This window comes from Hydra vulgaris, chromosome 08 (genome assembly GCF_038396675.1).
Source record: "Hydra vulgaris chromosome 08, alternate assembly HydraT2T_AEP".
Taxonomy (NCBI): domain Eukaryota; kingdom Metazoa; phylum Cnidaria; class Hydrozoa; order Anthoathecata; family Hydridae; genus Hydra; species Hydra vulgaris.
Window position 1 is genome coordinate 8529423 of NC_088927.1, and position 24397 is coordinate 8553819.

The 24397-nt window shown below is 29.5% G+C and overlaps 2 protein-coding genes across 2 annotated transcripts; one reads left to right on the forward strand and one right to left on the reverse strand.

Annotated features, from left to right (window-relative positions):
* Positions 1 to 1385: 1385 nt before the first annotated feature.
* On the reverse strand, positions 1386 to 2827 carry LOC136082974 (uncharacterized). Its single transcript, XM_065802389.1, has 2 exons — positions 2180 to 2827; positions 1386 to 1895 (listed from the first exon to the last, which is right to left on the reverse strand). Exons 1-2 carry the CDS (start codon positions 2825 to 2827, stop codon positions 1386 to 1388), a joined length of 1158 nt encoding a protein of 385 aa, XP_065658461.1.
* A 4419-nt stretch (positions 2828 to 7246) lies between these two features.
* LOC136082975 (uncharacterized) lies at positions 7247 to 8278 on the forward strand. The gene has a single exon (XM_065802390.1). It carries the CDS (start codon positions 7247 to 7249, stop codon positions 8276 to 8278), a length of 1032 nt encoding a protein of 343 aa, XP_065658462.1.
* The last annotated feature ends 16119 nt before the right edge of the window (positions 8279 to 24397 follow it).

Here is a 24397-nt window from a genome sequence, read left to right on the forward strand (position 1 = left end):
TTATAAAACAAAACCATTTTTAAATACTAGAGCTCTAATGAAAATGTATTCGCAGCTATCTTTCTTACTGCAATATTGCATGAGGAAGTACAAATTACGGAAAACTCAAAAGACTTTATAGTAAACAAAAGCATGCTTGTTGGATTGAATTTGGGGCAAACAGAACTGTGTATTGCGAACCACTATTAAATCGTGTCAAGACCTTAAATATTTATAAACTAAATATTTACCAAATATTACGTTTCATGTTTAAAATGACACATGGAATATCTCCAATTATATTTCAATCTTATTTTAGTGAAATATCTCATAAGTATCCAACAAAGTTTTCAGAGAATAACTTTATTGTTCCGAGAATTAATTTAAAAATGAGTTCTTATCGAATTCAATGTCGAGGACCTTTTTTATGGAAAAATTTTATTAAAAAGTTCAATAAAGAACACTACTCACTAAAAAAATTTAAAACAGTTTCTAAAAAAATCTTACTTCAATTAGATTTTAACACAATAGACTTTAAATATTTTTTAATTTAAGGTAATTTTGAAATTAGAAAAAACGTTTCCATTAACACTAAATATATATTGTTAAACATGTATCAAATATATTTGTATTAGAATACAAAACTTTCTTTTATTTTATATAAAAATAAATATCAATATAAAAGTCAATTTATTATTTGATAAAGATTATGTATTTTTAACGTTTTTGTATATGTTTTGTTTTTTGTTTATAAACACGGACAAAATGTAAACGGTGCTCGGTGATAAGACAGTCAATGTCTTCTTCTTGCTCCGGCTAATATTTATAAATGTAATATGTCTTAAAGGTAACGTGACCAAATTCGAGCCAGTGACCAAATTCCAGCCACATTTTAAATTTAATATTTCTGTCTTGCTTTTGCCCTATCATGATATCTATCTAGCCCTGTCATGAGTGTCCTCCACTGACACACCAGCCACTCTCATATCCTCAACCACTGCATCCATAAACCTCCTCTTAAATTCAACTCTCCTCCTCTTACCTGGAAGTTCCATCCCCAAAACCTTCCTGCCAATATAGCTCTTCTGTCGCCTCTGTACATGTCTCTTCTGTCTCCTCTGTACATGTCCAAACCATCTCAATCTCAATTCTCTAACTTTATCTCCAAAATATGCTACATGTGCTGATCCTCTAATAAACTCATTTCTAATCTTATCCTTCTTTGTCACTCCAAATGCGAATCTTAACATCTTCATCTCAGACACCTCCATCTCCCTCACTTGTCTCTTTGTCAGTGCCACTGTCTCCAGTCCATACAACAGAGTAGGTCTTACTACTGTCCTATAGATCTTACCCTTCATTCTAGCCGACACCCTTCTATCACAGATCACACCAGACACTTTGTGTCATCCACACCACCCTGCCTGCACTCTCTTCTTTACCTCTCTTTCACTTCCTCCATTACTCTGTACCCTCAACCCTAAGTAGGTAAACTTGTCAACCTTCACCAAATCAACTCCTTGTAACTGGACCTGTCCACCGTCTGCCCTCTCATTCACACACATGTACTCTGTTTTACTCCTGCTCACTTTCATTCCCCTGCTTTCCAAAGCATACCTCCATCTTTCCAAGTTTACCTCCACTTGCTCCCTACTCTCACTACAGATCACAATGTCATCAGCAAACATCATAGCCCAAGGGGACTCCTGTCTAACTTCGTCCGTAAGTCTGTCCATGACAATTACGAACAGGAAAGGACTCAGGGCTGATCCCTGATTTGGTCCTACCTCCACTTTAAACCTGTCTGTCATTCCTACTGCATATCTCACTGTTGTCACACTGTTCTCATTCATATCCTGTACCACCCTTGCATACCTTTCCTCCTCATACAATACCACAGCTCCTGTCTCGGAACTCTATCATAAGCTTTCTCTAAGTCCACAAACACACACTGTAATTCCTTCTGTCCTTTCCTATACTTCTCCATTAACACTCTCAGAGCAAACATAGCATCTGTGGTGCACTTAGCTGGCATAAAACCATACTGCTGCTCACAGATCTCTACTTTTCCTCTTAACCGAGCTTCCACTACTCTTTACCAGATTTTCAGGCTGTGACTGATAAACTTTATTCCCCTGTAATTAATACAGCTCTGAACGTCCCAGGTATCCAGAGCGCCACCACCCAGTGCTTGTCTCACCTCATCCCTAAATTTTACACAACAGTCCTCATCTTTTAACTTCCACCACCTGATCTTAGGTTCTGCTCTCACTCTCTTCTTCTTCTTCACCTCCGAAACCATTCTACATTTCACCATCCTATGCTGTTTAGCTACACTCTCTCCTGGTACCACCTTGCAATCACTAACCTCTTTCAGGTTTCTTCTCCTACAGAGGATATAGTCGACCTGTGTGCCTCTTCCATCACTCTTATGCGTCACCCTGTGCTTTTCCTTTTTCTTAAAATAAGTGTTAACTACAGCCATCTTTATCCTTTTAGCAAAATATACCACCATTTGTCCTTCTGTATTCCTTTCTTTAACCCCGTACCTACCCATCACCTCCTCATCACCACTGTTGCCTTCACCAACATGTCCATTAAAATCTGCTCCGAGAATCATTTTCTCTTCTATAGGAACCTGCAGAACAACTTCGTCTAACTCTTTCCAAAATTCTTCTTTCTCCTCCATATCACAACCTACCTGAGGAGCATAAGCACTGATGACATTCATTCCCACCCCATCAATCTCTAAATTTACACAGATCACTCTGCCACTTACTCTCTTTACCTCCACTACACTCTTACTAAACTCCTCTTTCAGAATTACCCCTACTCCATTTCTCTTCATTTCTATAGATTGTATTTCTGAATTAAATGCACCTTGTAGAAAAACCAAAATCCGGTCAGGCATAAACCCCACTCCGGCCAAGGCCAAAATTAGGTTCACTAGTGTCTAAATGCATTTATTTAGTTAAATATTTATATAATATTTTTAAAATATGAGGATGCCCAGGAAAAAAAGTTATATAGAATTTCTATAAACTTTTGGAACATATGGTCTATAGAAATTCTATAGAATTCTATAGAATTTCTATAGAATCTTTCTTAATTTCTATAGAAATTCCAATAGAACTTTTTTTTCTATTTTTTATTTTATAGAAGAAAAAGTTTTATAGCAATATCTATAGAAATTAATATTCATTCCATAGAAATTTTATAGCATTTCGATATAATTTATATAGGCCATATGTTCCAAAAGTTTATAGAAAATCTATAGAACTTTTTTTCCTGGGTGATGACTTAAAAATAAACAAAAGTTTAAGTAATTGAAAGATATCATATTGTTTCATGTAGATTATTGCTTATAAATGAAATTGTATTAAAAAATAATCTTTAATTGAAAATTTTAATAATTTATAATATAAACTTTTCATTTTAGAATGGCTAATAATAATAAAAAAATTCATAATAGGAAACAATGTCATTCAACTCGAGGTAAATATGTGAAATGTAAAGAGGAAGTGTTACTTGATTTTTCAGACAACAGTACTAGAATGGGGATTGGTTTTGGAAAAAAACAATTGATGGTATATGCTGGCAAGCTTGCCAAAAAATATGGATATTCTTTTAAGAATGGCAAACCATCTAATAAATGATAGTGACGACTTATAAATCGACATAACAAAAAAGTAACTCTTCAATAACCAGAATCAACAGCATTAGTTCATCATCAATGCATGAATCTGATAAAGGTGGAAAATTATTTTACTGCACTTAAAGAGGTCATTAAAGACTGACAGCCTGAAGTAATATGGAACTTGGATGAGACAGGGCAATAGCTAGACTTTAAGGCGCACACAACTGTTGCTGCAAAAGGAAATAAATATTTACATATGAGAACAAATGGAAATCGAGAAATGATTACTTTATTTGTTTGTGTGAAAGCAGCAGGAGGAGCCTTACCACCTTATGTGATTCCAAAACCTTATGTGACTTATGTGATCCTTATGTGATTCCAAGATCTTATGTGATTCCAAAAGGAAAGACAGTAAAATCTTTCAAAGTTTTCTAGTTCTAGATGCCCCTGAAGCAACCAACTGGAGTCCAAGTAAATCTGGATGGACTAAACAAGGGATTGCAAAACTATGGTTTGAGCTTACATTTTTAAAAATTATTGTACCACAACGTCCACAAGTTTTAATTTTGGATGGTCATGATTCTCACAATTTCATAGAGTTAATAGATATGGCCATACAAAACTGAAATGAAATTGTTGAATTACCTGCTCATACAAGCAATTGGTTTCAACCTTGCGATTGAACTGTATTTAAGCCATTCAAAGTTTCATATAATAAAGCAGTCCAGGATATAATGCCTAATTACCCTGGAATTATAATAAACAAGGCCAATTTTACAGTACTTTTAACAAAAGCCTGGAATAAAAGTATGACAAAAGCTAATAATGAATTTGGCTTTAAACCATGTGGATTCTTTCCATATAATCCTTCAATTACTCTGACTGAAGCTTACTTGCCAAATTATGTGTATTCTGAAGACAGGTTTGTGACTAATCTCTTTGATCAAATTAAAACAATTGATAATACAACAACAATTGAGCAGATTAATCAAACAACAGACAGCACAAAAGTACCAGATATTGAGTTGGAACAACATCTAATTACCAACTCAAGATTTGCTATAGCAAATAGCAATCATATTTAGCTGAACCAATAACCGTAGTAGAAATGTCTGCATATGAGGAAGCATATGAGTCACAACTAAAGCAGATGCAAAATAAAGCTCAAAATGAAACTAAAAAAGAAATGCATAAGTTGAAAAGACTACAAAACTTAAAAAAAAAAAAAGAAGCAAAGGTATTGTCAAAATATAATGCTACAAAAAAAATCGTTGCTATAAAAACGAACCAATAAAAGTATAAAAAAACTGTGTAATTTGATTATGTTGTTATGAATTTTTGTTCTTAGTGTTAAAAAAAAGTCTTTTATAGAGCTCACTGATTTCTCATAAATAACAAGTAAAACAGTTTTAACAAAATTGGACTTAAAGTTTATTTCTAAATAAACTTTAAGTCCAATTTTGTTAAAACTGTTTTACTTGTTATTTATCTGTCAACCGGTTAAATTTGTAGGATTAAAAAAATTATTGATTCAATATTTAGTAATACAATTAATTTTTAAATATTTTAAATGCCAACCCATAAAAGTATTAGTAAAATGCTTGTTCTTTACATTGGCTGTATTTAGGTTCATTCCGTATACGCCTGGCTGAAATATGGTAATTGTGACTGGTTATTAGCTTTGGTCTAATTTTTGGTTATTGTAACTTTTTGTTATTGTAGTTTTTTCAAAAAATATTTATTTATAATAGTTGCTGTAATTATATTCTAAATGCTGAAAGATTTATCTTTCTAGAAATATATAATTTTCATATAGACCTTTTTGTTAATATGTCTGTAGAAACAATTTTCTAAAGATGCGGCTGGAATATGGTCACTTTACCCTATTGTAAATATATATAAAACGGCAAAAAAAAAAAAAAAAAAAAAAAAAAGAAAGTAAAATAATAAAAAAATATAGTTTCTTAAATATAAGTTGTTTTAAAAAAATAATAATAAAAAAGTAAAAATTTAAAAAGTTCAATGTTTTCTCAAGTGTGCGGTTTTCTAAATTGTGCGTTTTCTCAAGTGTGCGGTTTTATCAGAATGTCGCCAGAAAAACCGCACAATTTTTTTTCTTTACATTTAATCGATAATTTTATTAATATTTTCTTAACATTTATTTATATTATCTCATGCAATTTTTTATTGCCTATCTAATAAAAAAAAATGAGAAAAAAAAATAAAATAAAATAAAAATAAAAAAAGTTATTTTATTTTTATTGATAAATGTGCGGTTTGACCCGGTTTTACTCTATAATATCAGCGTTATATAATAGGAGAGAACTTGCACCCTTGATCCGTAAGCACCTTTGATCCTATAGCCTTATCTCCTTACTTACATAACTTATTAAAGAGGGCTGATAACCAGCGTCTTTTAAATATCGCATCTTCAAAATTAGTTGTGTTTTGGTTAGAGAGTAGACCACTATTAAATTTATTTCTAAAGAGTTTGATTTTGACGATAAAAAGTAATTTTTTTACTTTTACAAGGAACCCCACATCTTTAATATTATTTTGAGTTGAATAATTTTGCTTATGTCATTTTGTAACTAAACTATTCACCTCTTGTATGATTGCTTTTGGTAAGCTATGGGAGCATCTAATATGACAAAAAAAGAATTTTTGTAAAAATTGAGCAGGTTAGCACCCTTGATCCTAATGCGTTTATGCACCTTTGATCCTATGATCAAAGGTGCATACACACATAAACAAAATGTTTAACACATAAAGTGACATGTACAATATGTCATATTGTTTTTAAATAAATTTTTTTCTTCCAAAATGTAGCCTTAAGAGTAGATTTTATACTATTTTGTGTTTTTTTGTCCTCCTAATACTTTTATATAATATAATTGTATTCATATATATGTGTGTGTGTGTGTGTGTGTGTGTGTGTGTGTGTGTGTGTGTGTGTGTGTGTGTGTGTGTGTGTGTGTGTGTGTGTTTGTTAATAAAGTAAATTCTAATAATTAAAAATTTTTATAAATGTACTTCCAAAAATTAGGAATATAGCAAAACTAATATTTTTCATTTTTTTACAGTTAAATATGGTGTATCATAAAAAAGAGAAACCGATAGACCACCTAGAGGTAAAATTAATGAAAATGAAATGCGAGCAGCTGTTAATGCAGTTCTTAATGGTGAGGGGAATCAATTTAATGACACTTAAGAGATATGTATGGAAATGTCAATTAAATCCAAGTACAGTCTGCAAACCTAACTTCATTACCATGCAAATCTTTACCAAAGAAGAAGAAACATCTTTATTAGACTATCTTTTAAGGGCTTCAAAACTTCACTATGGATTGTCAACCAAAACAACACAAAAACTTGCCGATGAATTTGCAATGACTCATTCTAAGCGCATCCCTAAATCCTGGAAAAGTTTACAAATTGCTGGGAAACGTGGCTTCGTGGAAAAGTGGCTTCGTGGTTTTATGTTACGTAGGAATGAGTTATCTTTATGAAATCCAGAAGCTACTAGTATGGCACGAGCAACTGCTTTTAATTGTTATACGGGAGAAAAATTTTTCACCAATCTAAAAGATGTTCGTCTGCAACACAAATTTCAGCCACAAAACATATATAATGTTGATGAGACTTACAACCGTTCAAAAACCAGTTAAAGTAATTGCTGAAAAAGGAGAACAAGTTAGAAGGATAACTTCAGCAGAAAGAAGAACATTGGTAACAGTTTGTTGTGCAGTTAATGCAATAGGAAACTCAATCCCTCCATTTTTTATTTTTCCAAGAGTTCATTTCAAAGGAAGTATGTTAAATGGTGGTCCACCTGGATGTGTTGGGGTTGCAAACCCATCTGGCTGGGTGAATTGTGCAATGTTTTTCGAGTGGATGAAACATTTTATTCAAAATGTGAAATGTTCAACAGCTAATCCAGTGCTTTTACTTCTTGACATCCATGAGAGCCATGTTTCAATTGTGTCTTTAGATTTAGTTAAAAAAAATGGCATAACTATGCTGTCCTTTCCACCACATTGTAGTCACAAGCTGCAGCCATTAGATCGGTCAGTTTATGGGCCTTTGAAACGTTATTACAATACAGTCAGTAATGATTGGGTTGTATCTAATCCGAGACCGATAACCATATATGATATAGCTGCAGTTGTAAAGAAAGCTTATGCACAAGCTTTTACTTTGTCTAACATTTTTGCAGGATTTGCTGTGGCAGGAATTGAACCCTTTAATCCTAACGTATTTTCTGATAATGAGTTTTTGGCTTCATATGTAACAGATCGTCCAGAACCTATTACTGCTAACCCATTTCCAGGTGTTATTGATCCAGTTTCTGCTATTGTTCATGCCCCAGCTTTTAATCAATCATTGATGTCAAGTCTGTCATCAGGGCCAGCTTGTAGTGTATTGCCAATTCAGCCTATATCTGACCCTGTAAGTCAACTATCCAGTGTTTCTATTAATATCTCTCATCAAGCAAGTCTAGAAAAAATTAGGCCATTTCTGAAAGCTGGATCAAGGAAGTTCATTAAAGGACGTAAGCGTCAGCGTACCCGAATACTCACAGACACCCCTGTTCGAAATGAACTAAATAGGCTTCAGGAAATGAAAATAAAGTCTCAGTCAAAAAAGAAAAAATATGAATAATGGAAAAAAACGTTGAGTCTCAGTAAAAAATAACATTTTTTTCATTGATTTTTTCTTTTAAGAAAGATAAATTTGTAGTAAAATTAATAATAACTTTATTGGTATTTATTATAGACATGCTTTTGACGACTTAAAAATAATTCTTTCACATTTATGGTATAAGTTTGATCTCAGAACATGTATACACACATAGGATCAAGGGTGCATATAGGTAGGATCATGGGAGCATACTGGTATGCACCCATGATCCCAATTGAGGGTTCTTAGTTTTTATAATTTTAAATCTACTTAAAATATTCAGGTAAAAAAAAGATTATTGAATCATAATAAGGTATAAAATTTGCTATTATGTACTGTTACTTTAGAGATCGAAATGAAAACATATATTCAGTAAATTGGCCTGATAGATTTTTAGGATCATGGATGCATACTCTTCCCTATAGGCATTCAATAAATTATTTTCTGAAATGCTGGAAAATTAAAAAGTCAATTTTTTTTAATTGAGATTAGAAGACCACGAGAAGCAATTTGTTTTAATAAACATCTGCACATATGAAAACCTTTATAGAGTGACATAATAAGAATGATAAAAAAAATAACGATAACTCAAATCTGCTATTACACAATGCCTCAAAGATATGATAAATTAGGAAAAACTCCAAATTTTAAAATATAAAGTCTTTTTTTTGTAATCTCATACATATATATATTATATTTTCATTAACTTCATTATCATTTAACATTTTTATTATTACATATTACAATCATATACATTCATATCATTTAACATTTTATTTATAAAATCAGTATCGTTTTCACCATCATTTAACATTTTTTTGTTGAGTTGCTATTTTAAAATGCCAACTTGCCCCGTTTTACCTTATATATATACTTTCTGATTATTTTTTTCAGTTTTAAGGTGTTTTATTTTCGCTTATAACAAGTACAAATTTATAAACGAGGTGTGGGTGGGGCGGGGAAGTCTTAGTAATCTTGGGGTGGGTAGGAAAATTTTCTAAAAATTAACAAACGTCCCCTTCCGTGTATTATGCACCTAAGAGTACTCAAATTAAATTACCACCGACCTAAAATGTAAGAAATGTATCTTGATATAGTTAACGGAAAAGAAGACTACACTTGAACAGTTTAAAAAGGAATGAAAAATATTTTATTATTTATGGACTTCAATACATCCGATTTCGAATGTTTCTTTTAAAGTCAAATAAATATGAAGTGAACTTATAGTAAAAATAATCACGATAAATATTTCAAGAATTTTATTTTCACCTAATATAACCTTTATTCAAGAATTTTTGTTTAACATTTTATATATATTTGTTACGATTTTGTAAAGGTATATTTTTTTATCTACAACCTGTAATAAAACATCAATTAATTTAAATCCTAATATAAAAACAATTTTCCCCTTTTTTTTTACTTTGCTCATAGGTTTATTTGAAAAACAGAAAAAAGTTAATAAAATTATTAATTCTAATTTTTAACGATAACGTAAAAATATCTGCAGCAGTGTTAAATTAGTTTGCGGACGCAGTTTCAAGTTTGTTTTTTTTTGCTTGCTATTATGGTGGCCTATAATTCAACCTAATTTTGAAATATCGTAAATCATAGATTATGACATTTTTGATATTCAACAGACAGTTTCTAATTTTTATATTTACACCTAATTAAAACATGTACTACTAATTTTCCTTATCAATTTTATAACTGCACCTTTCCGGAGTGCATTTTGTATATATTGTTGTTGATTTGAATACGAGCCAAATTTGATCAGCCTTGGCGAAGTGGTTGAAGCGCTGTCTTCAGAATCGGGAGGTATAAGGTTCGATGAATGCTTAGAAATCTTATTGATTGTTAAATTATATAAAAAAAATTCCGTATTTAAAAAAAACAACTCTAAAAACACAGGCCAGATAATTTGTTGAAAATTAACTTATCTCAAATCGGTTGAAAATGAAAGTCTATAAAATAAGTTGAAAACGAAAAAGTCATAAATCGGTTGAAAATAAAAAAAAAAAAAATCGGTTGAAAACGGTTTATGCCTCAGTAGGTTATCTGAAATTTCAATTTTTTTTTTTTTAGTTCCACTTTTTAGCAGTTTTTTTTTTTCTTTTTTTTTGTAGAACAACATGATTTTTTACTGAATAACAGCTTCTGAGTTTAATGTTAAAAACGGAGTTTACGGTTTTTAAAAAGCTAAAAATTTAAAGACCGGAAGCATTTCCAGATATTGCATTTCGCGATCACTTAATTCGAGCCCTGCTATAAAAGATAAAGTAAAAACGTTTCATCCGTAAGTCGAGATTTTTGTCGGTCTAACTATCTGACACGGCGATTATCATTAAAGACACGGCAATTATTATAACCACAGCGCCACGCGCATATGTTTTGTTTTCTCCCGTTGTTTAAGATAGATATTTTAATCATACTTTTTTTACATAAAGTCAAAAACAAACTATAGCATAGTAAATCATTTACACTTGATTATTTGGCAATGTGAATTTTACAGCTTTTAATTGAAGTATCATATTTTGTTATGATTTGTATCATTAAATTTTTCACCATTGTGGTATAAATAATCACCTTTGTTTTATGAAAAGTAAAAAATTAATTGTTACATACATTAAACATAACATCTTAGTAAACAAAGTTTTGCTCGCAGGTACCAAGGATCTATAAATAGATGGACATTTAACGCATAGTTATAGATCAAAGGCGCCGCTAATTACTGAAATTCCATGGGGGTGGTAATTTAACCGAGATTTTTGCTTTACTAACTTCTTTCAGTAAATGTTTTATCATTCGTAATATACAGGGTGGGCCAAAGAAGAACTACTAATGTTAAACATGGATAACTTTTGCAATAATCATTTATTTTGGTTAATTTTTTTTATACATTAAATATATTTTATAGAAATTATGTTTGAAATATGACATCAGACAAATGTCCAACATTTTTCTCGATACAGAGATTGGCTCTTTTTAACACGTTTTCCATTACACCACAGTTAGTTGTGTTACATAATTCATAAGCCGTAATACATAAACATAAGTCGTAATACAATTATGCAAATGATACAATTCAGCGTACTAACAATATAAAGCTAGGTTTCCAAAAGAAGATTATAAGGATCTTATCATCGGAACCTTAAAAAGTAATATTTATAACGTATATATATATAAAATTAAAAATATATATATATATGTATATATGTAAAACATATATGTATATATATATATATATATATATATATATATATATATATATATATATATATATATATATATATATATATAAAAGATTTTACGTATTTACATTATGAAAAGATACAACACATTTTATTATATTATAAGCTGAAGATTTAACAATACATTTTACATACATTTTTAGTAGAATTTTAGAATGTTGTCCATAGAGAGAATTAATTTTTTTAACTTAATTTAAAAAACAGGAAGAGTAATACGAGGATCAAAGTTTGGTAATACTATTTTATTCCAAAGATTGGGTGCACAATATGAAATACAAAATTGATTGAACTTAGTTCTACAAAAAGGTTTATTTAAAAAACTATAATGTGTGTTTATTTTTTGGTTTTAAAAAAAAAAATGTTTCTGGTTGAAGGTTCAGTAAAAAGTATTTCGTCTCGAATATTTTGCTTCAGCTGTCTAATAGTCTATGGTTTATTAACATACACTTTGTCTTTTAAATATCCCCATAAAAAATAATTGGGCGCAGTCAAACAAGGTGGCCAAGGGAAATCTGATTTTTTTGAAATCAGACGTTGGCCAAAAATTTCACGCAGCAGGTCTATAGTTTGTCTAGCAGTATGCAGAGTTACTCCATGTTGTTGTAACCGCAAATTAGGATTCTGCTCCGCAATTGGTCGCAAAAATTTTTCAATCATTGTTCTGTAAGAAGCTCCTGAAATTGATTCCGGCGTTCCATCCTCATTTTCAAAGAAATATGGGCCGATAACTCTAGTGGCCATAACACCGCACCAAACAGTATATTTAGATGGGTGCAATTGATGCCAGTGTGCTGCCATTGGACTTTCAGAGCCCCAAAATTTGCAGTTTTGTTTGTTGACATAACCATTTAAATGGAAATGCGCTTTATCCGATATAAAAACATTATTCAAAAAATCAACTTGTGTGGCAAATTGTGTAAAACGAATAGCGTATTGTAGTCGTTATTGGTGATCTTGCGGTAGTAGTGTTTGCACAATTTGAATTTTGTATGGGTACATCTTAAGATCCAACTTTAAAATTTTACGCAATGTCGTTCTGGAAATGCCCAATCGGCAGGAACGACGGCGAGTTGAGACTGATGGAGCATCTGCAACACTCTGCCGCACAGTTTCCACGTTATATTAAGTGCGAATATTTCGATGGGCACTTCGTCCAGGACGGTCGGCTACTGAACCCAGTTCCTCAAAACAATCAGCCAAACTAATCATGAAGGCTGTGGGAGCTGTTCTAGAATTAAAATGTTGCCGATATTTATGCTGCGTCAAAACAATTGATTGTTGACAAGGATAGAAAAACTCGATAATTTTAACGCGCTGTTTTGTACTGTATGGTTCCATAATAAATCTCCAAGAATTCAATTATAAACTAAGAAAAGAGAAAAATAAATATGTCAAAAAATAAAAAAGTTATTTCGGTTCTACATTAGTAGGCCTTCTTTGGCCCATCCTGTACTAACTTTTGCAAAATATATAACTGCATATTATGCAATTAAGAATGTCTCATGTATTTGAAATTATTATTATTATTATTATTGTTATTATTATTATTATTATTATTATTATTATTATTATTGTTATTTTATTAATCATCCTCTGTAAAATATATTTACAAGGTAAAAATACAAACTAAAAAAAAAGAGAGGTAAAAAAGTATCATTTAGGAATGTTTTCTTCAAGTGTGTTTTTAAAAACTGTTCGCTGTTGTTTTACATTCCAACATTGAACCACCTGTACCAAAATATAAAGAATAGCTTTTGGAATTGCATTCTCTGAATCACTAAGTTTTAGTTTTTTTTTAATCAGCATTAAGGTTTTCATATTCAGTTTATAAATATTACATAAATCTTTCATATCATCTAAAAAAGAAGATTTAACTGAACAGTAGTTAAGCTGAGAATTAATGATTTCAAAGGTCACTTTATTGTTTAAAAGGCGGAAAATTAGGTTTATTTTGTTTTGGTGTATATACTTTGACATCTCCTTAATTTTCGTTGTTGACTCTTTATTTTCACAGAGCTCTAGACTGTGCGTTACCATCGGAACTGCTAATAATTTATATATTTGGATAATAGACCTTGTGCAAACTGGATTCCAGATTGAATCAGAATTTGTACCGTTTTGATATTTTTTGGCATTATATTTTTTTAACTAGTAGATTTGTAAAACAATCATATAACTTTATTTTATAGTTGTACAAGAGTTATACATACCCAGTGGGCATGCGTCGTCCGGGGGACGTCCGTCGGACGTCTTACGGACGTCTGGACGTCCAGGAGATGTCTTACAGAGGACCTCCGGACAACGCATGCCCACTGGGTAGGGCATAGGGTTGGACTGGCTTGAAAAAATGGTCCGGGAAATTTGGTCATGGTGGCCCATATATATATATATATATATATATATATATATATATATATATATATATATATATATATATATATATATATATATATATATATATATATATATATATATATATATATATATCGTCGTTGGCCAGGTAATATCTCACATGTGTAAAAAGCAAAATTTTACAGGAGGCTGAAAAAACTATATATTTCAATGAAATGAGGTTTTAAAAGTAAGAGTAAAAAACAAATAACTAACAAATTATATTATAATTTGTTAGTTATTTGTTTTTTACTCTATATATATATATATATTTTACTCTATATATATATATATATTTTACTCTATATATATATATATATATATATATATATATATATATATATATATATATATATATATATATATATTTTGTTCTTTATTACAATATTTATTACAATTTAAATAAACAAAACTTTGTTACAATAATAAAAGTTAACAAGTCAAGATATCGTTAAGAAATAAATATTAAAAATAAATATAAAGAACGCGGATTACTCCAAGAAGACCATCAGGTCTTGTCACAGAGAAACCGCTAATTGCTTGTGGATAAAAAAACAAACAAAAAAATAAATAAAAAAGAATATACATTAAATATATACATATACTAATATAGATAAGAGATTTTCAAAAAATTATAAAATTCAAAAGTAGATTAGTATATTATCAGTTGAAAAAATGAGTATTTTAAGATTTTGTTTAAAAGAATCAAAATTACATTCTTGAGAAAAATCTTTAGAAGTATTTAGAACTATACTATTCCATAAAAATGGTCCGCGAAATGAAATAAAAAATTTTCCAAAATTAGTTTGAGAAAATGGTTGTCGAATAAAATTATCGTTCTTTAATATATATTTATTTCTATCTCTATGTAAATACAAATTACGAAAAGAAACGGGTGATAGGTGGGTCTTGCATTTATACATAAAACAAAGAAAATTAAAAACATTTAACTCATATATATTGAGTGCTTTCATATCATGTAAATAAGGCTTGGCGTGAGCAAAACGGTCCTTGAAATTTATAAGGCGTGCTACATGTTTCTGTTGCCGATAGAGAGGTCTAAGTTTACTTTTATAAGTGCTACCCCAAACAATGTTTTCATAATTAATACGGCAATGAATTAGCGAATAATATAACTGAATTAAGGTATGTTTATCTAGAAAGTTTTTTATTTTGTATAAAATGCCTATACTCTTTGAAATTTTATTGCACAAGTTAGCAATGTGGCTTTTCCAATTAAGATTTTCATCGATATATACACCTAAAAATCTTGTCACTAGAACTCTTTTAATAATTTTGTTATCGATAAAAAGAAAGGGTAAGTTGCTAGGCAACTGGTGCTTTTTACCATAAGGATGAAAAAGAATCCATTTAGTTTTATCAATATTTAATGATAGTTTGTTTAATCAAAACCATTCGGAAATTTTGGCTAGTTCAATGTTCATGTTGCTAAAAAGTGTAAAAATGTTTTTATGAGAAAGAAATAAGTTAGAATCATCAGCAAACATAACTGTCATTAGGTTAGAAGCTTTTGGTAGATCATTAATATATATTAGAAATAGGAGGTGTCCTAATATGGATCCTAGAGGAACTCCACATAAAATATTTAACAAATTAGATGATTCGTTATCATCTGCAAAAACAAATTGTTTCCAATTATTTAGGTAACTTTTAAGCTAAATTAATATATTTCCAGTAATTCCGTACCACTCCAACTTTTTAAAAAGAATTTTGTGATCAATATTATCAAAAGCTTTTGCCAAGTCAATGAAAACATCTAAAGTAAATTGAGAATTTTCAAATGAGTCATATATATTTCTTGTAAATTGTAAAATGGCATGTTCAGTGGAATTGTTTTTTTGGAATCCATATTGATTGCTGTATAATAAATTGTTTATAGTAAGATGATTATAAATTTTATTCTACAAAATTCTTTCTAAAACTTTAGAGAATACAGAAAGTTGTAAAATTGGACGATAGTTACTTATATTCTCAACGTCACCACCTTTTAATATTGGTATGACTTTTGCTAATTTTAGAGCTTGTGGAAAAATTCCCTGTTTAATTGATATCGAAAAAATCTTAAAGAAAATATCTTTTAAAACATCAAATGAACTTATAATAATGTTGCCGTTAATACCATCAGGGCCTACTGCTTTGTTAGATTTCAACATTTTAAATGCAATTTCAAACTCTTCAAAAGATAATTCAAAAGAGTTCAAGTAAGAGTTTAGAAGGAAACATAGATCAATCGTTAAGCTGTTTGCTATAGGAATGTTTTTTGCAAGATTTGGTCCTACAGACACAAAATATTTATTAAACTCTTCCGTAATATGTCTTTTATCATATAAAAATTCATTATTATGTTTAACCATGTTTGGCAAAGGGTGAGATGTACTTTTTTTGCTGCCAGTAATTTCTCTTATTATAAACCAAGTGCGCTTAAAATTTAATTTATATTTATCTAGTAAATTTAAATATTATCATTTTTTTTTTATTTTTTTTTTGAGGCTTTCAAAAAGTTTAGCGTAATTTTTATATATAATTTTATTTTCATTTGTTTTACATTTTAAGTAATTAATGTATAATTTTTGTTTAATTTTTGAAGACTTACGCAAACCCTTTGTAATCCAAGGCGATTTAATACTTTTTAGCTTTGAGATTTAAATTAACTTCAGGGAAATTTTTGTCGTAAATATCATAGAAATTTTTAAAAAAAGGAGTTATAAACTAAGTTTGTATTATCAGAGGCGTTAATAAAGTTCCAATCAATTAAAGATAATTGTTCTTTAAAAGATTCAAGGTTTTTATTTGTAAAAATTCGCTTTTTGAAAACTCGTTTTTCATTAGGAAATAATTTATTATGTATATTTATAGAAAAGAAAACAGGAAAATGATCAGATATGTCATTTTTAATTATGCCTTTTTTTAAGGATACGTTAAAAACATCAGTGGTTAAAATATTATCAATTAAAGAAACACTTGATTGAGTAATTCTTGTCGGTTTGCTAATCAAAGGAATCGCACCATTTTCGAGAATGCCATTATAAAACTTTTTAATGTTATTATTGACGTGGTATTGAAAACAATCTAAATTCAGATCACTCAATAAGTAGATAAATTTATTTTCGCGGTTACTTTTTTTAATAACGTCATTACATAAAAACGAATTAAAATTTTTAATTTCACCTGATGGTGGGCGATAACAGCAACTTAAAATTTTATTTTTTAATTTATTGGTTAAAATTTCAATCGTTAAAACCTCTTCTTTATCAGCATCAGTGATGCTCATGTCATGCCGGGTAAAATATTGTAAGCTATTTTTAACATAAATAAGAACGCCTCCGCCACGCTTATTTGTTTTTCGTGCCAATGAATTTACATTAAAACCCGGCAGTTCAAAATTGGTAAAAGAATTTACGTCATCCGACCTGCACCATGTTTCTGTTAAGCAGATTATATTAAAAAGATTACTAGTTTCTTCAATAAAATTACTAAAGATTTCAAAATTTTTTTTTTAAACTTCGAATATTAATGTGAATTGTGTTAATATTATTTTGATCAAGAAATCCTTTAATTTCATGGGTATAAAAGTAGTTGCATTTATTTTGCAAAGCATCAGAATCAGTAAAATAATTAAGATCAGGATCAGATTCCTCGTTTAATAAGAAATCATTAGTTCGAAAAAAATCATAAAAAGTAGACTCAAAATTTAAGGTTTTATTATAATCCATTGAATTTTTGTTTTTTCATATTCGAAATGAGATCAAAAAATTTCTTTTATAAATCCCATATGATTAATTTATTATATACAACTTTAGCGTACTTACCCTTTGCCCTTAAATCTTTTGTCTCTTTCAGGAGTTTTTTCCGCAATTCCAGCGTATGATCACTATAATCTTCATTTATGTCAACCTTTTGAGTCCATAATTTAATCGTCGTATATTTTCTTAATATCGTGGCTTTGTCTTTGTAGTTAAGAAATCTTACTACGATCGATCTATTTTTTTTATTGTTTTCAGGTAATTTTTTGCCAACTCGATGCGCCCTTTCAATTTCAAAGTTTCCGTGTAGTTAAAGTTTATTATTTAAAAACTCCCTTTATTTTCACTGTCTTCCCAACTTTCGTTTTCAATTTCTTCAATCCGGCAGAATCTCAAGTTGTTGCGTCGATTTCTGTCTTCAAGTTCTGCCAATTTGTTATTTATTTTAGAACTTGCATTTTCATTTATCAATGATGTTTTTGATGTTTGATGATCAGCGACTATTTTATCATAATTATTACTCACAAATTCAATAGCTTTATTAAGTTCGCGTAATTCCTTTTTTAGTTCCTTGTTCTTGTCAATTACTGAGTTTATTTTGTTTTCAAGTTTTTCAATTCTATCATTAAACATCTTGATAATAGTATTTTCATGAATTTCCAAAATATCTTTTAACTGTGCAGATGTAAAATTTTTAGTAGCCATTTTGAATTTTTTTTGATAACCAGTAAGTATCACCTACCGATAAATACCATTTTTGTTTAAAAACCAACCATACTTACCTCTGTTTTTACAAACATTTGTAAACCACTTTCTAAAAGAATAGGCTGAGTTTCATTTAAAATACTCCTTTAAAATTTTCCTGGTTTGACTTTGACTAGAGTATCAGGCCTGCCAAATTAATGTAATTTTTCTTTGACTAGAGTAACAGGCCTGCCAAATTAATGTAATTAATGGGATTGGATTAGTCCAGATTTCTTGATTTTTTGAATCTTTATATTTAAGGGAACACCAAAAGGAACGAATAGAGTTTGTTCCCTTTAAATCTATAGTTTGAGGATCAGAAAAGTAATGGCAATACCTGGAATTTCCAGAATCATGAAGTCGAAATCTACCATCTACATTTACAGAATCTAAATGTAGAGAGTAAATTCGGAAATTTTTTTTGAAAAAACCCGGATATATCAAGCAGAGACTCGACAGTATCTTTGATAACAGTGTTCATGGGGGATGAAATCTTTTTGATTTCCGTTCTCTTTTAGCCTGTGTAGCTCCCTCCTATTTTGTATCAATCATAGATGATGATGATGATGATGATGATGATGATGATGATGATGATGATGATGATGATGATGATGATGATAATGATGATGATAATGAAGATGATGTTATGCTGCAGGTGGATTCTCAGACAGTTTTATTCCAACTTCCTTTCTTCAAGTTTCCAAATTGACTGCAAATTTCTAATTCGACTACAATTTTATTTTTTTTTATCCAATGAACTTAATTCTATGTTCAAATTTATTAAAAATTCTTCAAATTCTTCTTTTTTTATCAATATCATTTTGACACAAGATATCAAAGGTATTATTGGATTGTCTGTAAAAAGTGATTTCATAATCACGGAACCTTGAATATCAACACGCACGAACAATCTAAGTTCAAATTTAAATTACTCAATTTCCGGGGATAACCGGGCTGTGGAATTTTTATACACAAAAATAGAAAGTCTATATTATACGAAACAATTTAGTTTATTTGCGGCCTCCTGCAGCCTTGTTTAAAATCCAATTTTTATTTTTATTTAAATAATTCACAAATTCAATATCATTTCCAGATCAGAGCAGAAAAAATGTTTTAAATTCACGGAGTTGTTTTTATTGGATAGCACTTCTAAGTTGTTGTTAAAAAAAAGTATCGGTACAATTTTAAAATAAATATTTTGCTTCACTTTTTCTTCAACTTCAAACAGCTATAACAACAAAATGGTTTGTTGAATTTCGAAAATTATTTTTGCACTGACCTACATATGTTCTACACAATATAAATTTACTATTTAAAGTTAACAAATAAAATGTTCGACAAAGGAATTTTTTCATGCTCTGGGCACACTGTGCTCTGTTTCTCTGTTTGTAGAATACACTAACATAATATATATATATATATATATATATATATATATATATATATATATATATATATATATATATATATATATATATATATATATATATATATATATATATATATAACACTAGATGTGATGATAGGGCGACAGTGTATATTTCGTAGTTCTAAGGCTGCAATTTTTAAATTTTTTTTTTAATATATAAGCGACAATTATATTTATTAAATATAAGCTACAGTAATAAAATATTATGTTTTTAACTTGTTAAATTAAAAATTTTGTAACATAGTGAACATTTTGTAATAAAGGTCGCCTTAACGTTTTACAAACACTATTTATATAATAAGGCGACTTTTACTTGTCGCTTTATTATACCAGATTAACATTTTTATTCGAACTACGTATTCATTGAAAATTTTTACGTTCGAATTTTGAATTCAATTACTTACGTTAACTTTATTGTTTACAAATATCGTTGTAAAGATTAAAAGTAAATAAAAAAGTTTGTTAAAAAATATATAGTTATTATCTTAGTTGAACATATAAAAATTTTATAATACTGAATCATATACAAAAAAATTCATATTTAAACATCATAAAAATTTTAATCCAAAATTCATTTTAAACATTTATTAGAACTATAGACAGGGCCGTTTTGTCGCATTAATGTCTAAAAAATATCTAGTATAAATCTATTTATATAAAAGATATCTTAAAACATTTTTGCTAATAAATACTTAACTTATTTTTCTTCACGAACGAACCCTATTAGGCGAATTTAAAAAAAAAACAGAAGATTTTAAGTGGAAATCAGAGGCAGTGGCGAATACAAAGGGGTGGAGGGTTTTTTTTTTTAAAGTTTTATCAAAATAATATTGATAAAATTTTTGAAAAAAAGGAAAATATAAAAAATTATGATGCAAAATTAGATTTTTAAAAGTTATTTACACACACATTTAATATACTTTTTAGAAAACAAACTTATAAACATTTTAAATAATAAAATGAATTAGTATTTTTATTTTAGAAAACGGGGCTCTTTGTTTTTTTTTTTAGTCGGTCTACTCCCCCTAGGGAGTATGACATGGATCCGCCACTGACAATGACATGGATCCGCCACTGATTAGAAGTAGTCTATTTAGATAGATAGCATAAAGAAAGAACAAAGAACAATCATTTGAAAAACACAAGAACTATGAATTACTTTATGAAATAATAATAAAAAATAAAAAAAACTATGAAATACTCTATGACAGAGTATTTCAGCTTTCTTTTCATTATTATTATTTCATAGAGTTATTATTATATATTGTTTTTATGTTTATACATTGTTATATACGTTATACATTAATTTTTTAAATTCGTTAAAATTGGTTGGGCACTAGAAATTTTTCAATTTTGTTTTTTAGGTATTGGCAGGCCGTACTTGACTTCCCTCCAACAAAGTTAAACGTAACTCTAACTACAATCCAATTTGAAAAAATTTCAACAGCAATACATTCCAAGAAGAATTTGTCTTTTATATTTACTAATTAGATTACTTACATTTAAGGTGGTTTACCACGAAATAAAGTTTATGTTTTTAAAAATTTTTAAATTTTTATTTTTGATTGTTTTAGAACAATTTTTTACCACTAAATTTATTTCTGAAATTAGTTTTTAAGTGTATTGAACAAAAAAGGTGTAATTTAAGATTTAAGTCAGGTAGTCAAATATATTTCGCATTGCAACAGCCCCTAACAACACACTTTTCTCTCTTGTTTTGGATTTATTTTTGTATACAAGGCATGTTATTTAGAGACTTGAATTCCAGTATGATAACCAAGTTTGTTCTATATTGTAGATTGCAATAAAATAAGCAAACTACATTTACATGTGTTATATAAGCAGGGTCCTACCGAACGACGAAGACGTGTGTGGGAGGGGGGGAGGGTGCACCTGAAAAAAATAAATTTTACAGACTAAGATTTTTTTTTTTTTGGAAGCCAAATTTTAGTTTTAATCAAAAGTCCCAAATCTACCAATTTACCGACAGAAACAGACGGAGGAGGGTGCGCACACCCTATCGGTACGGCCCTGTATATAAGCAATGAATAAGTGATAGAACTTTATGTGTTAATGTATTATTATTAATGAAGTTATATACGGATTTTTAATTGTTTATTTATTTTATTTTAGTTAATATAAAACGTATTGGGAAATAAAAAAAAATCATACGAAAAAGGTGAAGAAAACATTCTCTGGGAACCAGTAGTGGATCTCCGATTAGGCTGAGTAGGCTGAAGCCTAGGGCCCCAAAGAGAAAAGGCACCTCCAATAAAAAAGAGTCTCAGCACTTTTTCAGATATTTAAAATATTTAGCTTCTGGGGCGCTAGGGTAGGTCCCCAAAAATTCGATCAGCCTAGGGCCCCAAAAAACCACGATCCACCACTGCCGGGAACAAGTTCTTAAAAGCAAGTAATAACGAAATAGTAGAAATAACTTTCTAAAAAAGAATTATGTAATGCTTGGAGACTTAGCAAATTTAAATTAAATGTGAAACAGTGTTGAAATGATTTTAATATGATTATGTATTTCCCTATTCTCAAAGAAATTTTGCAAGTTGGTAGCTGTCCAGATTGTCAAAGTGGACTAACTATAAAAAATTATTTAAAGAAAATGGATTTATTTTATAGTTTAAAAATCAAATGCACATCTTCTTCATTTGAATATTGCACTTTTACAAGTAACACCGTGGACAAAAACACACAAAATAAAGATAGGAGTGCATTTGATAATAACTTATGAACTTTTGTTGCTTTTCATAAGATTGGTCAAGGTTTCGTAAGATTGGCCAAGGGCATAAACCAATGAGTGATTTTGCTTATATAGCAAATACTAGTTGCATGAGTGTTAATGATTTTCAACGCAATCATAAATTGATTCAAGTTGCCTATGATTATGCTGCTAAATAAAAGAAGATTGCTGCAAATGAAATTAAAGCAAACGCTGTTGAGATATCCCCTACTGGTGTTCCATTAATACAAGTTTCTCTTGATGGTACCTGGCAGTAACGAGGACATTCTTCTCTTAACGGTGTAGTTACTGCTATAAGTAAAGGTCGATGCGTTGATGCAAATGTATTAAGCATGTAACTAAAATTCGCTATTGGAACTATTTTATTAAATATTCTGCAAAAAAAATCGTTTAACAAAATAAAATTAATTTGTGGTAAACCACATTAATTATGTTTTAAATATTTTATAGAATTGTCTCATATTACGGTTCAATACTGTTTTTTTTTCATCAAATTGTATGTTGAAAATATATTTAACATGATAGATTTTTAGTTTTTTAACAATCTTTTTTTATTCAAGAATATGATCATAAAGCAGTGTTTATTTTTTGTAATCACTTTTCTGAAAATATCAATTTGATATTACATTATCAACTTGAGTGTATATTCCCAAGATATTATAAAAAAAAATGGATTAGACATTTATACCTAATATGATCAATACTATATCAATTAGGAGATTATAATATAACCTGGTCCACAAATCCAAAAGATCTTGGTGTGACCATGGACTCTTATTTAAATTACAATAATTATATTGCAAATATCTTTCGTGCATCAAACATTCGAGGATATTTAATCCTCAAGTGTTTTAAAAGTCGTGATCCACGTGTAAAAGCCTACACTACCTACATAAGACCAATTTTAGAATATTGCTCTCCGGTTTGGTTGCCGAACCGCACTGAATTTATCAAAGCAGAGGAAAGAGTGCAAAGATGTTTTACGAAGAGAATTGCTAACTTAAATAACTTTTCATATCCAAATCGACTTAAAATGCTTGCTTTAGAACTACTTGAAATTCGTCGTCTTAAGCAACACATGATTACATGTTACATTCTAAATAATTTAGTTTGGCTAATTATATCAAGTTTCTTTTTATTTAACAACTATATTTACAATCGAGGTCACAAATTCAAATTACGCAAACTAAAGTGTAAACTCGATGCCCGTAAATATTCTTTCTCACTCAGGGTTGTTAATACTTGGAATAACTTGCCGTCTGACGTCGTTAATGCCAAAAATATCAAGAGCTTTAAAATTAAAATTAACTCAATCAACTTCGAAAAATACTGTTCCGGCTAACTAGTTTTTGCTTTATAACTGTGATATTATGTATTAAATATAATAGATATACTTTTAGTAATAATCTACAGATGTGTTATATGATGGTAGGGTACGTTGTCAGAGTCCTTCATATTTTATGGACCTGCGTGTCCTTTAGAGCGTGTATCACTGTTCTAATAAATTTTAATCTAGTCTAATGATCCATATGTTTGTTTTCTTATTAATCAAGTTTAATGCAAAAACATCAGTCCCGATAGTAACCACTAACAGTTAACTTTTGATATCGATTGGTCAATTAAAATTTTGTAGTTGTTTTTACATGGTTTCCACTTACTATAAACTTTAATTCTAAAAACACGCGCAAATGCAAAAGCTAGTAATCGGGAATTTTTTGGCCAAAAATTAACGCCGGGTACATTTACTGTACATTTTTAATTTCACCTTTTCAA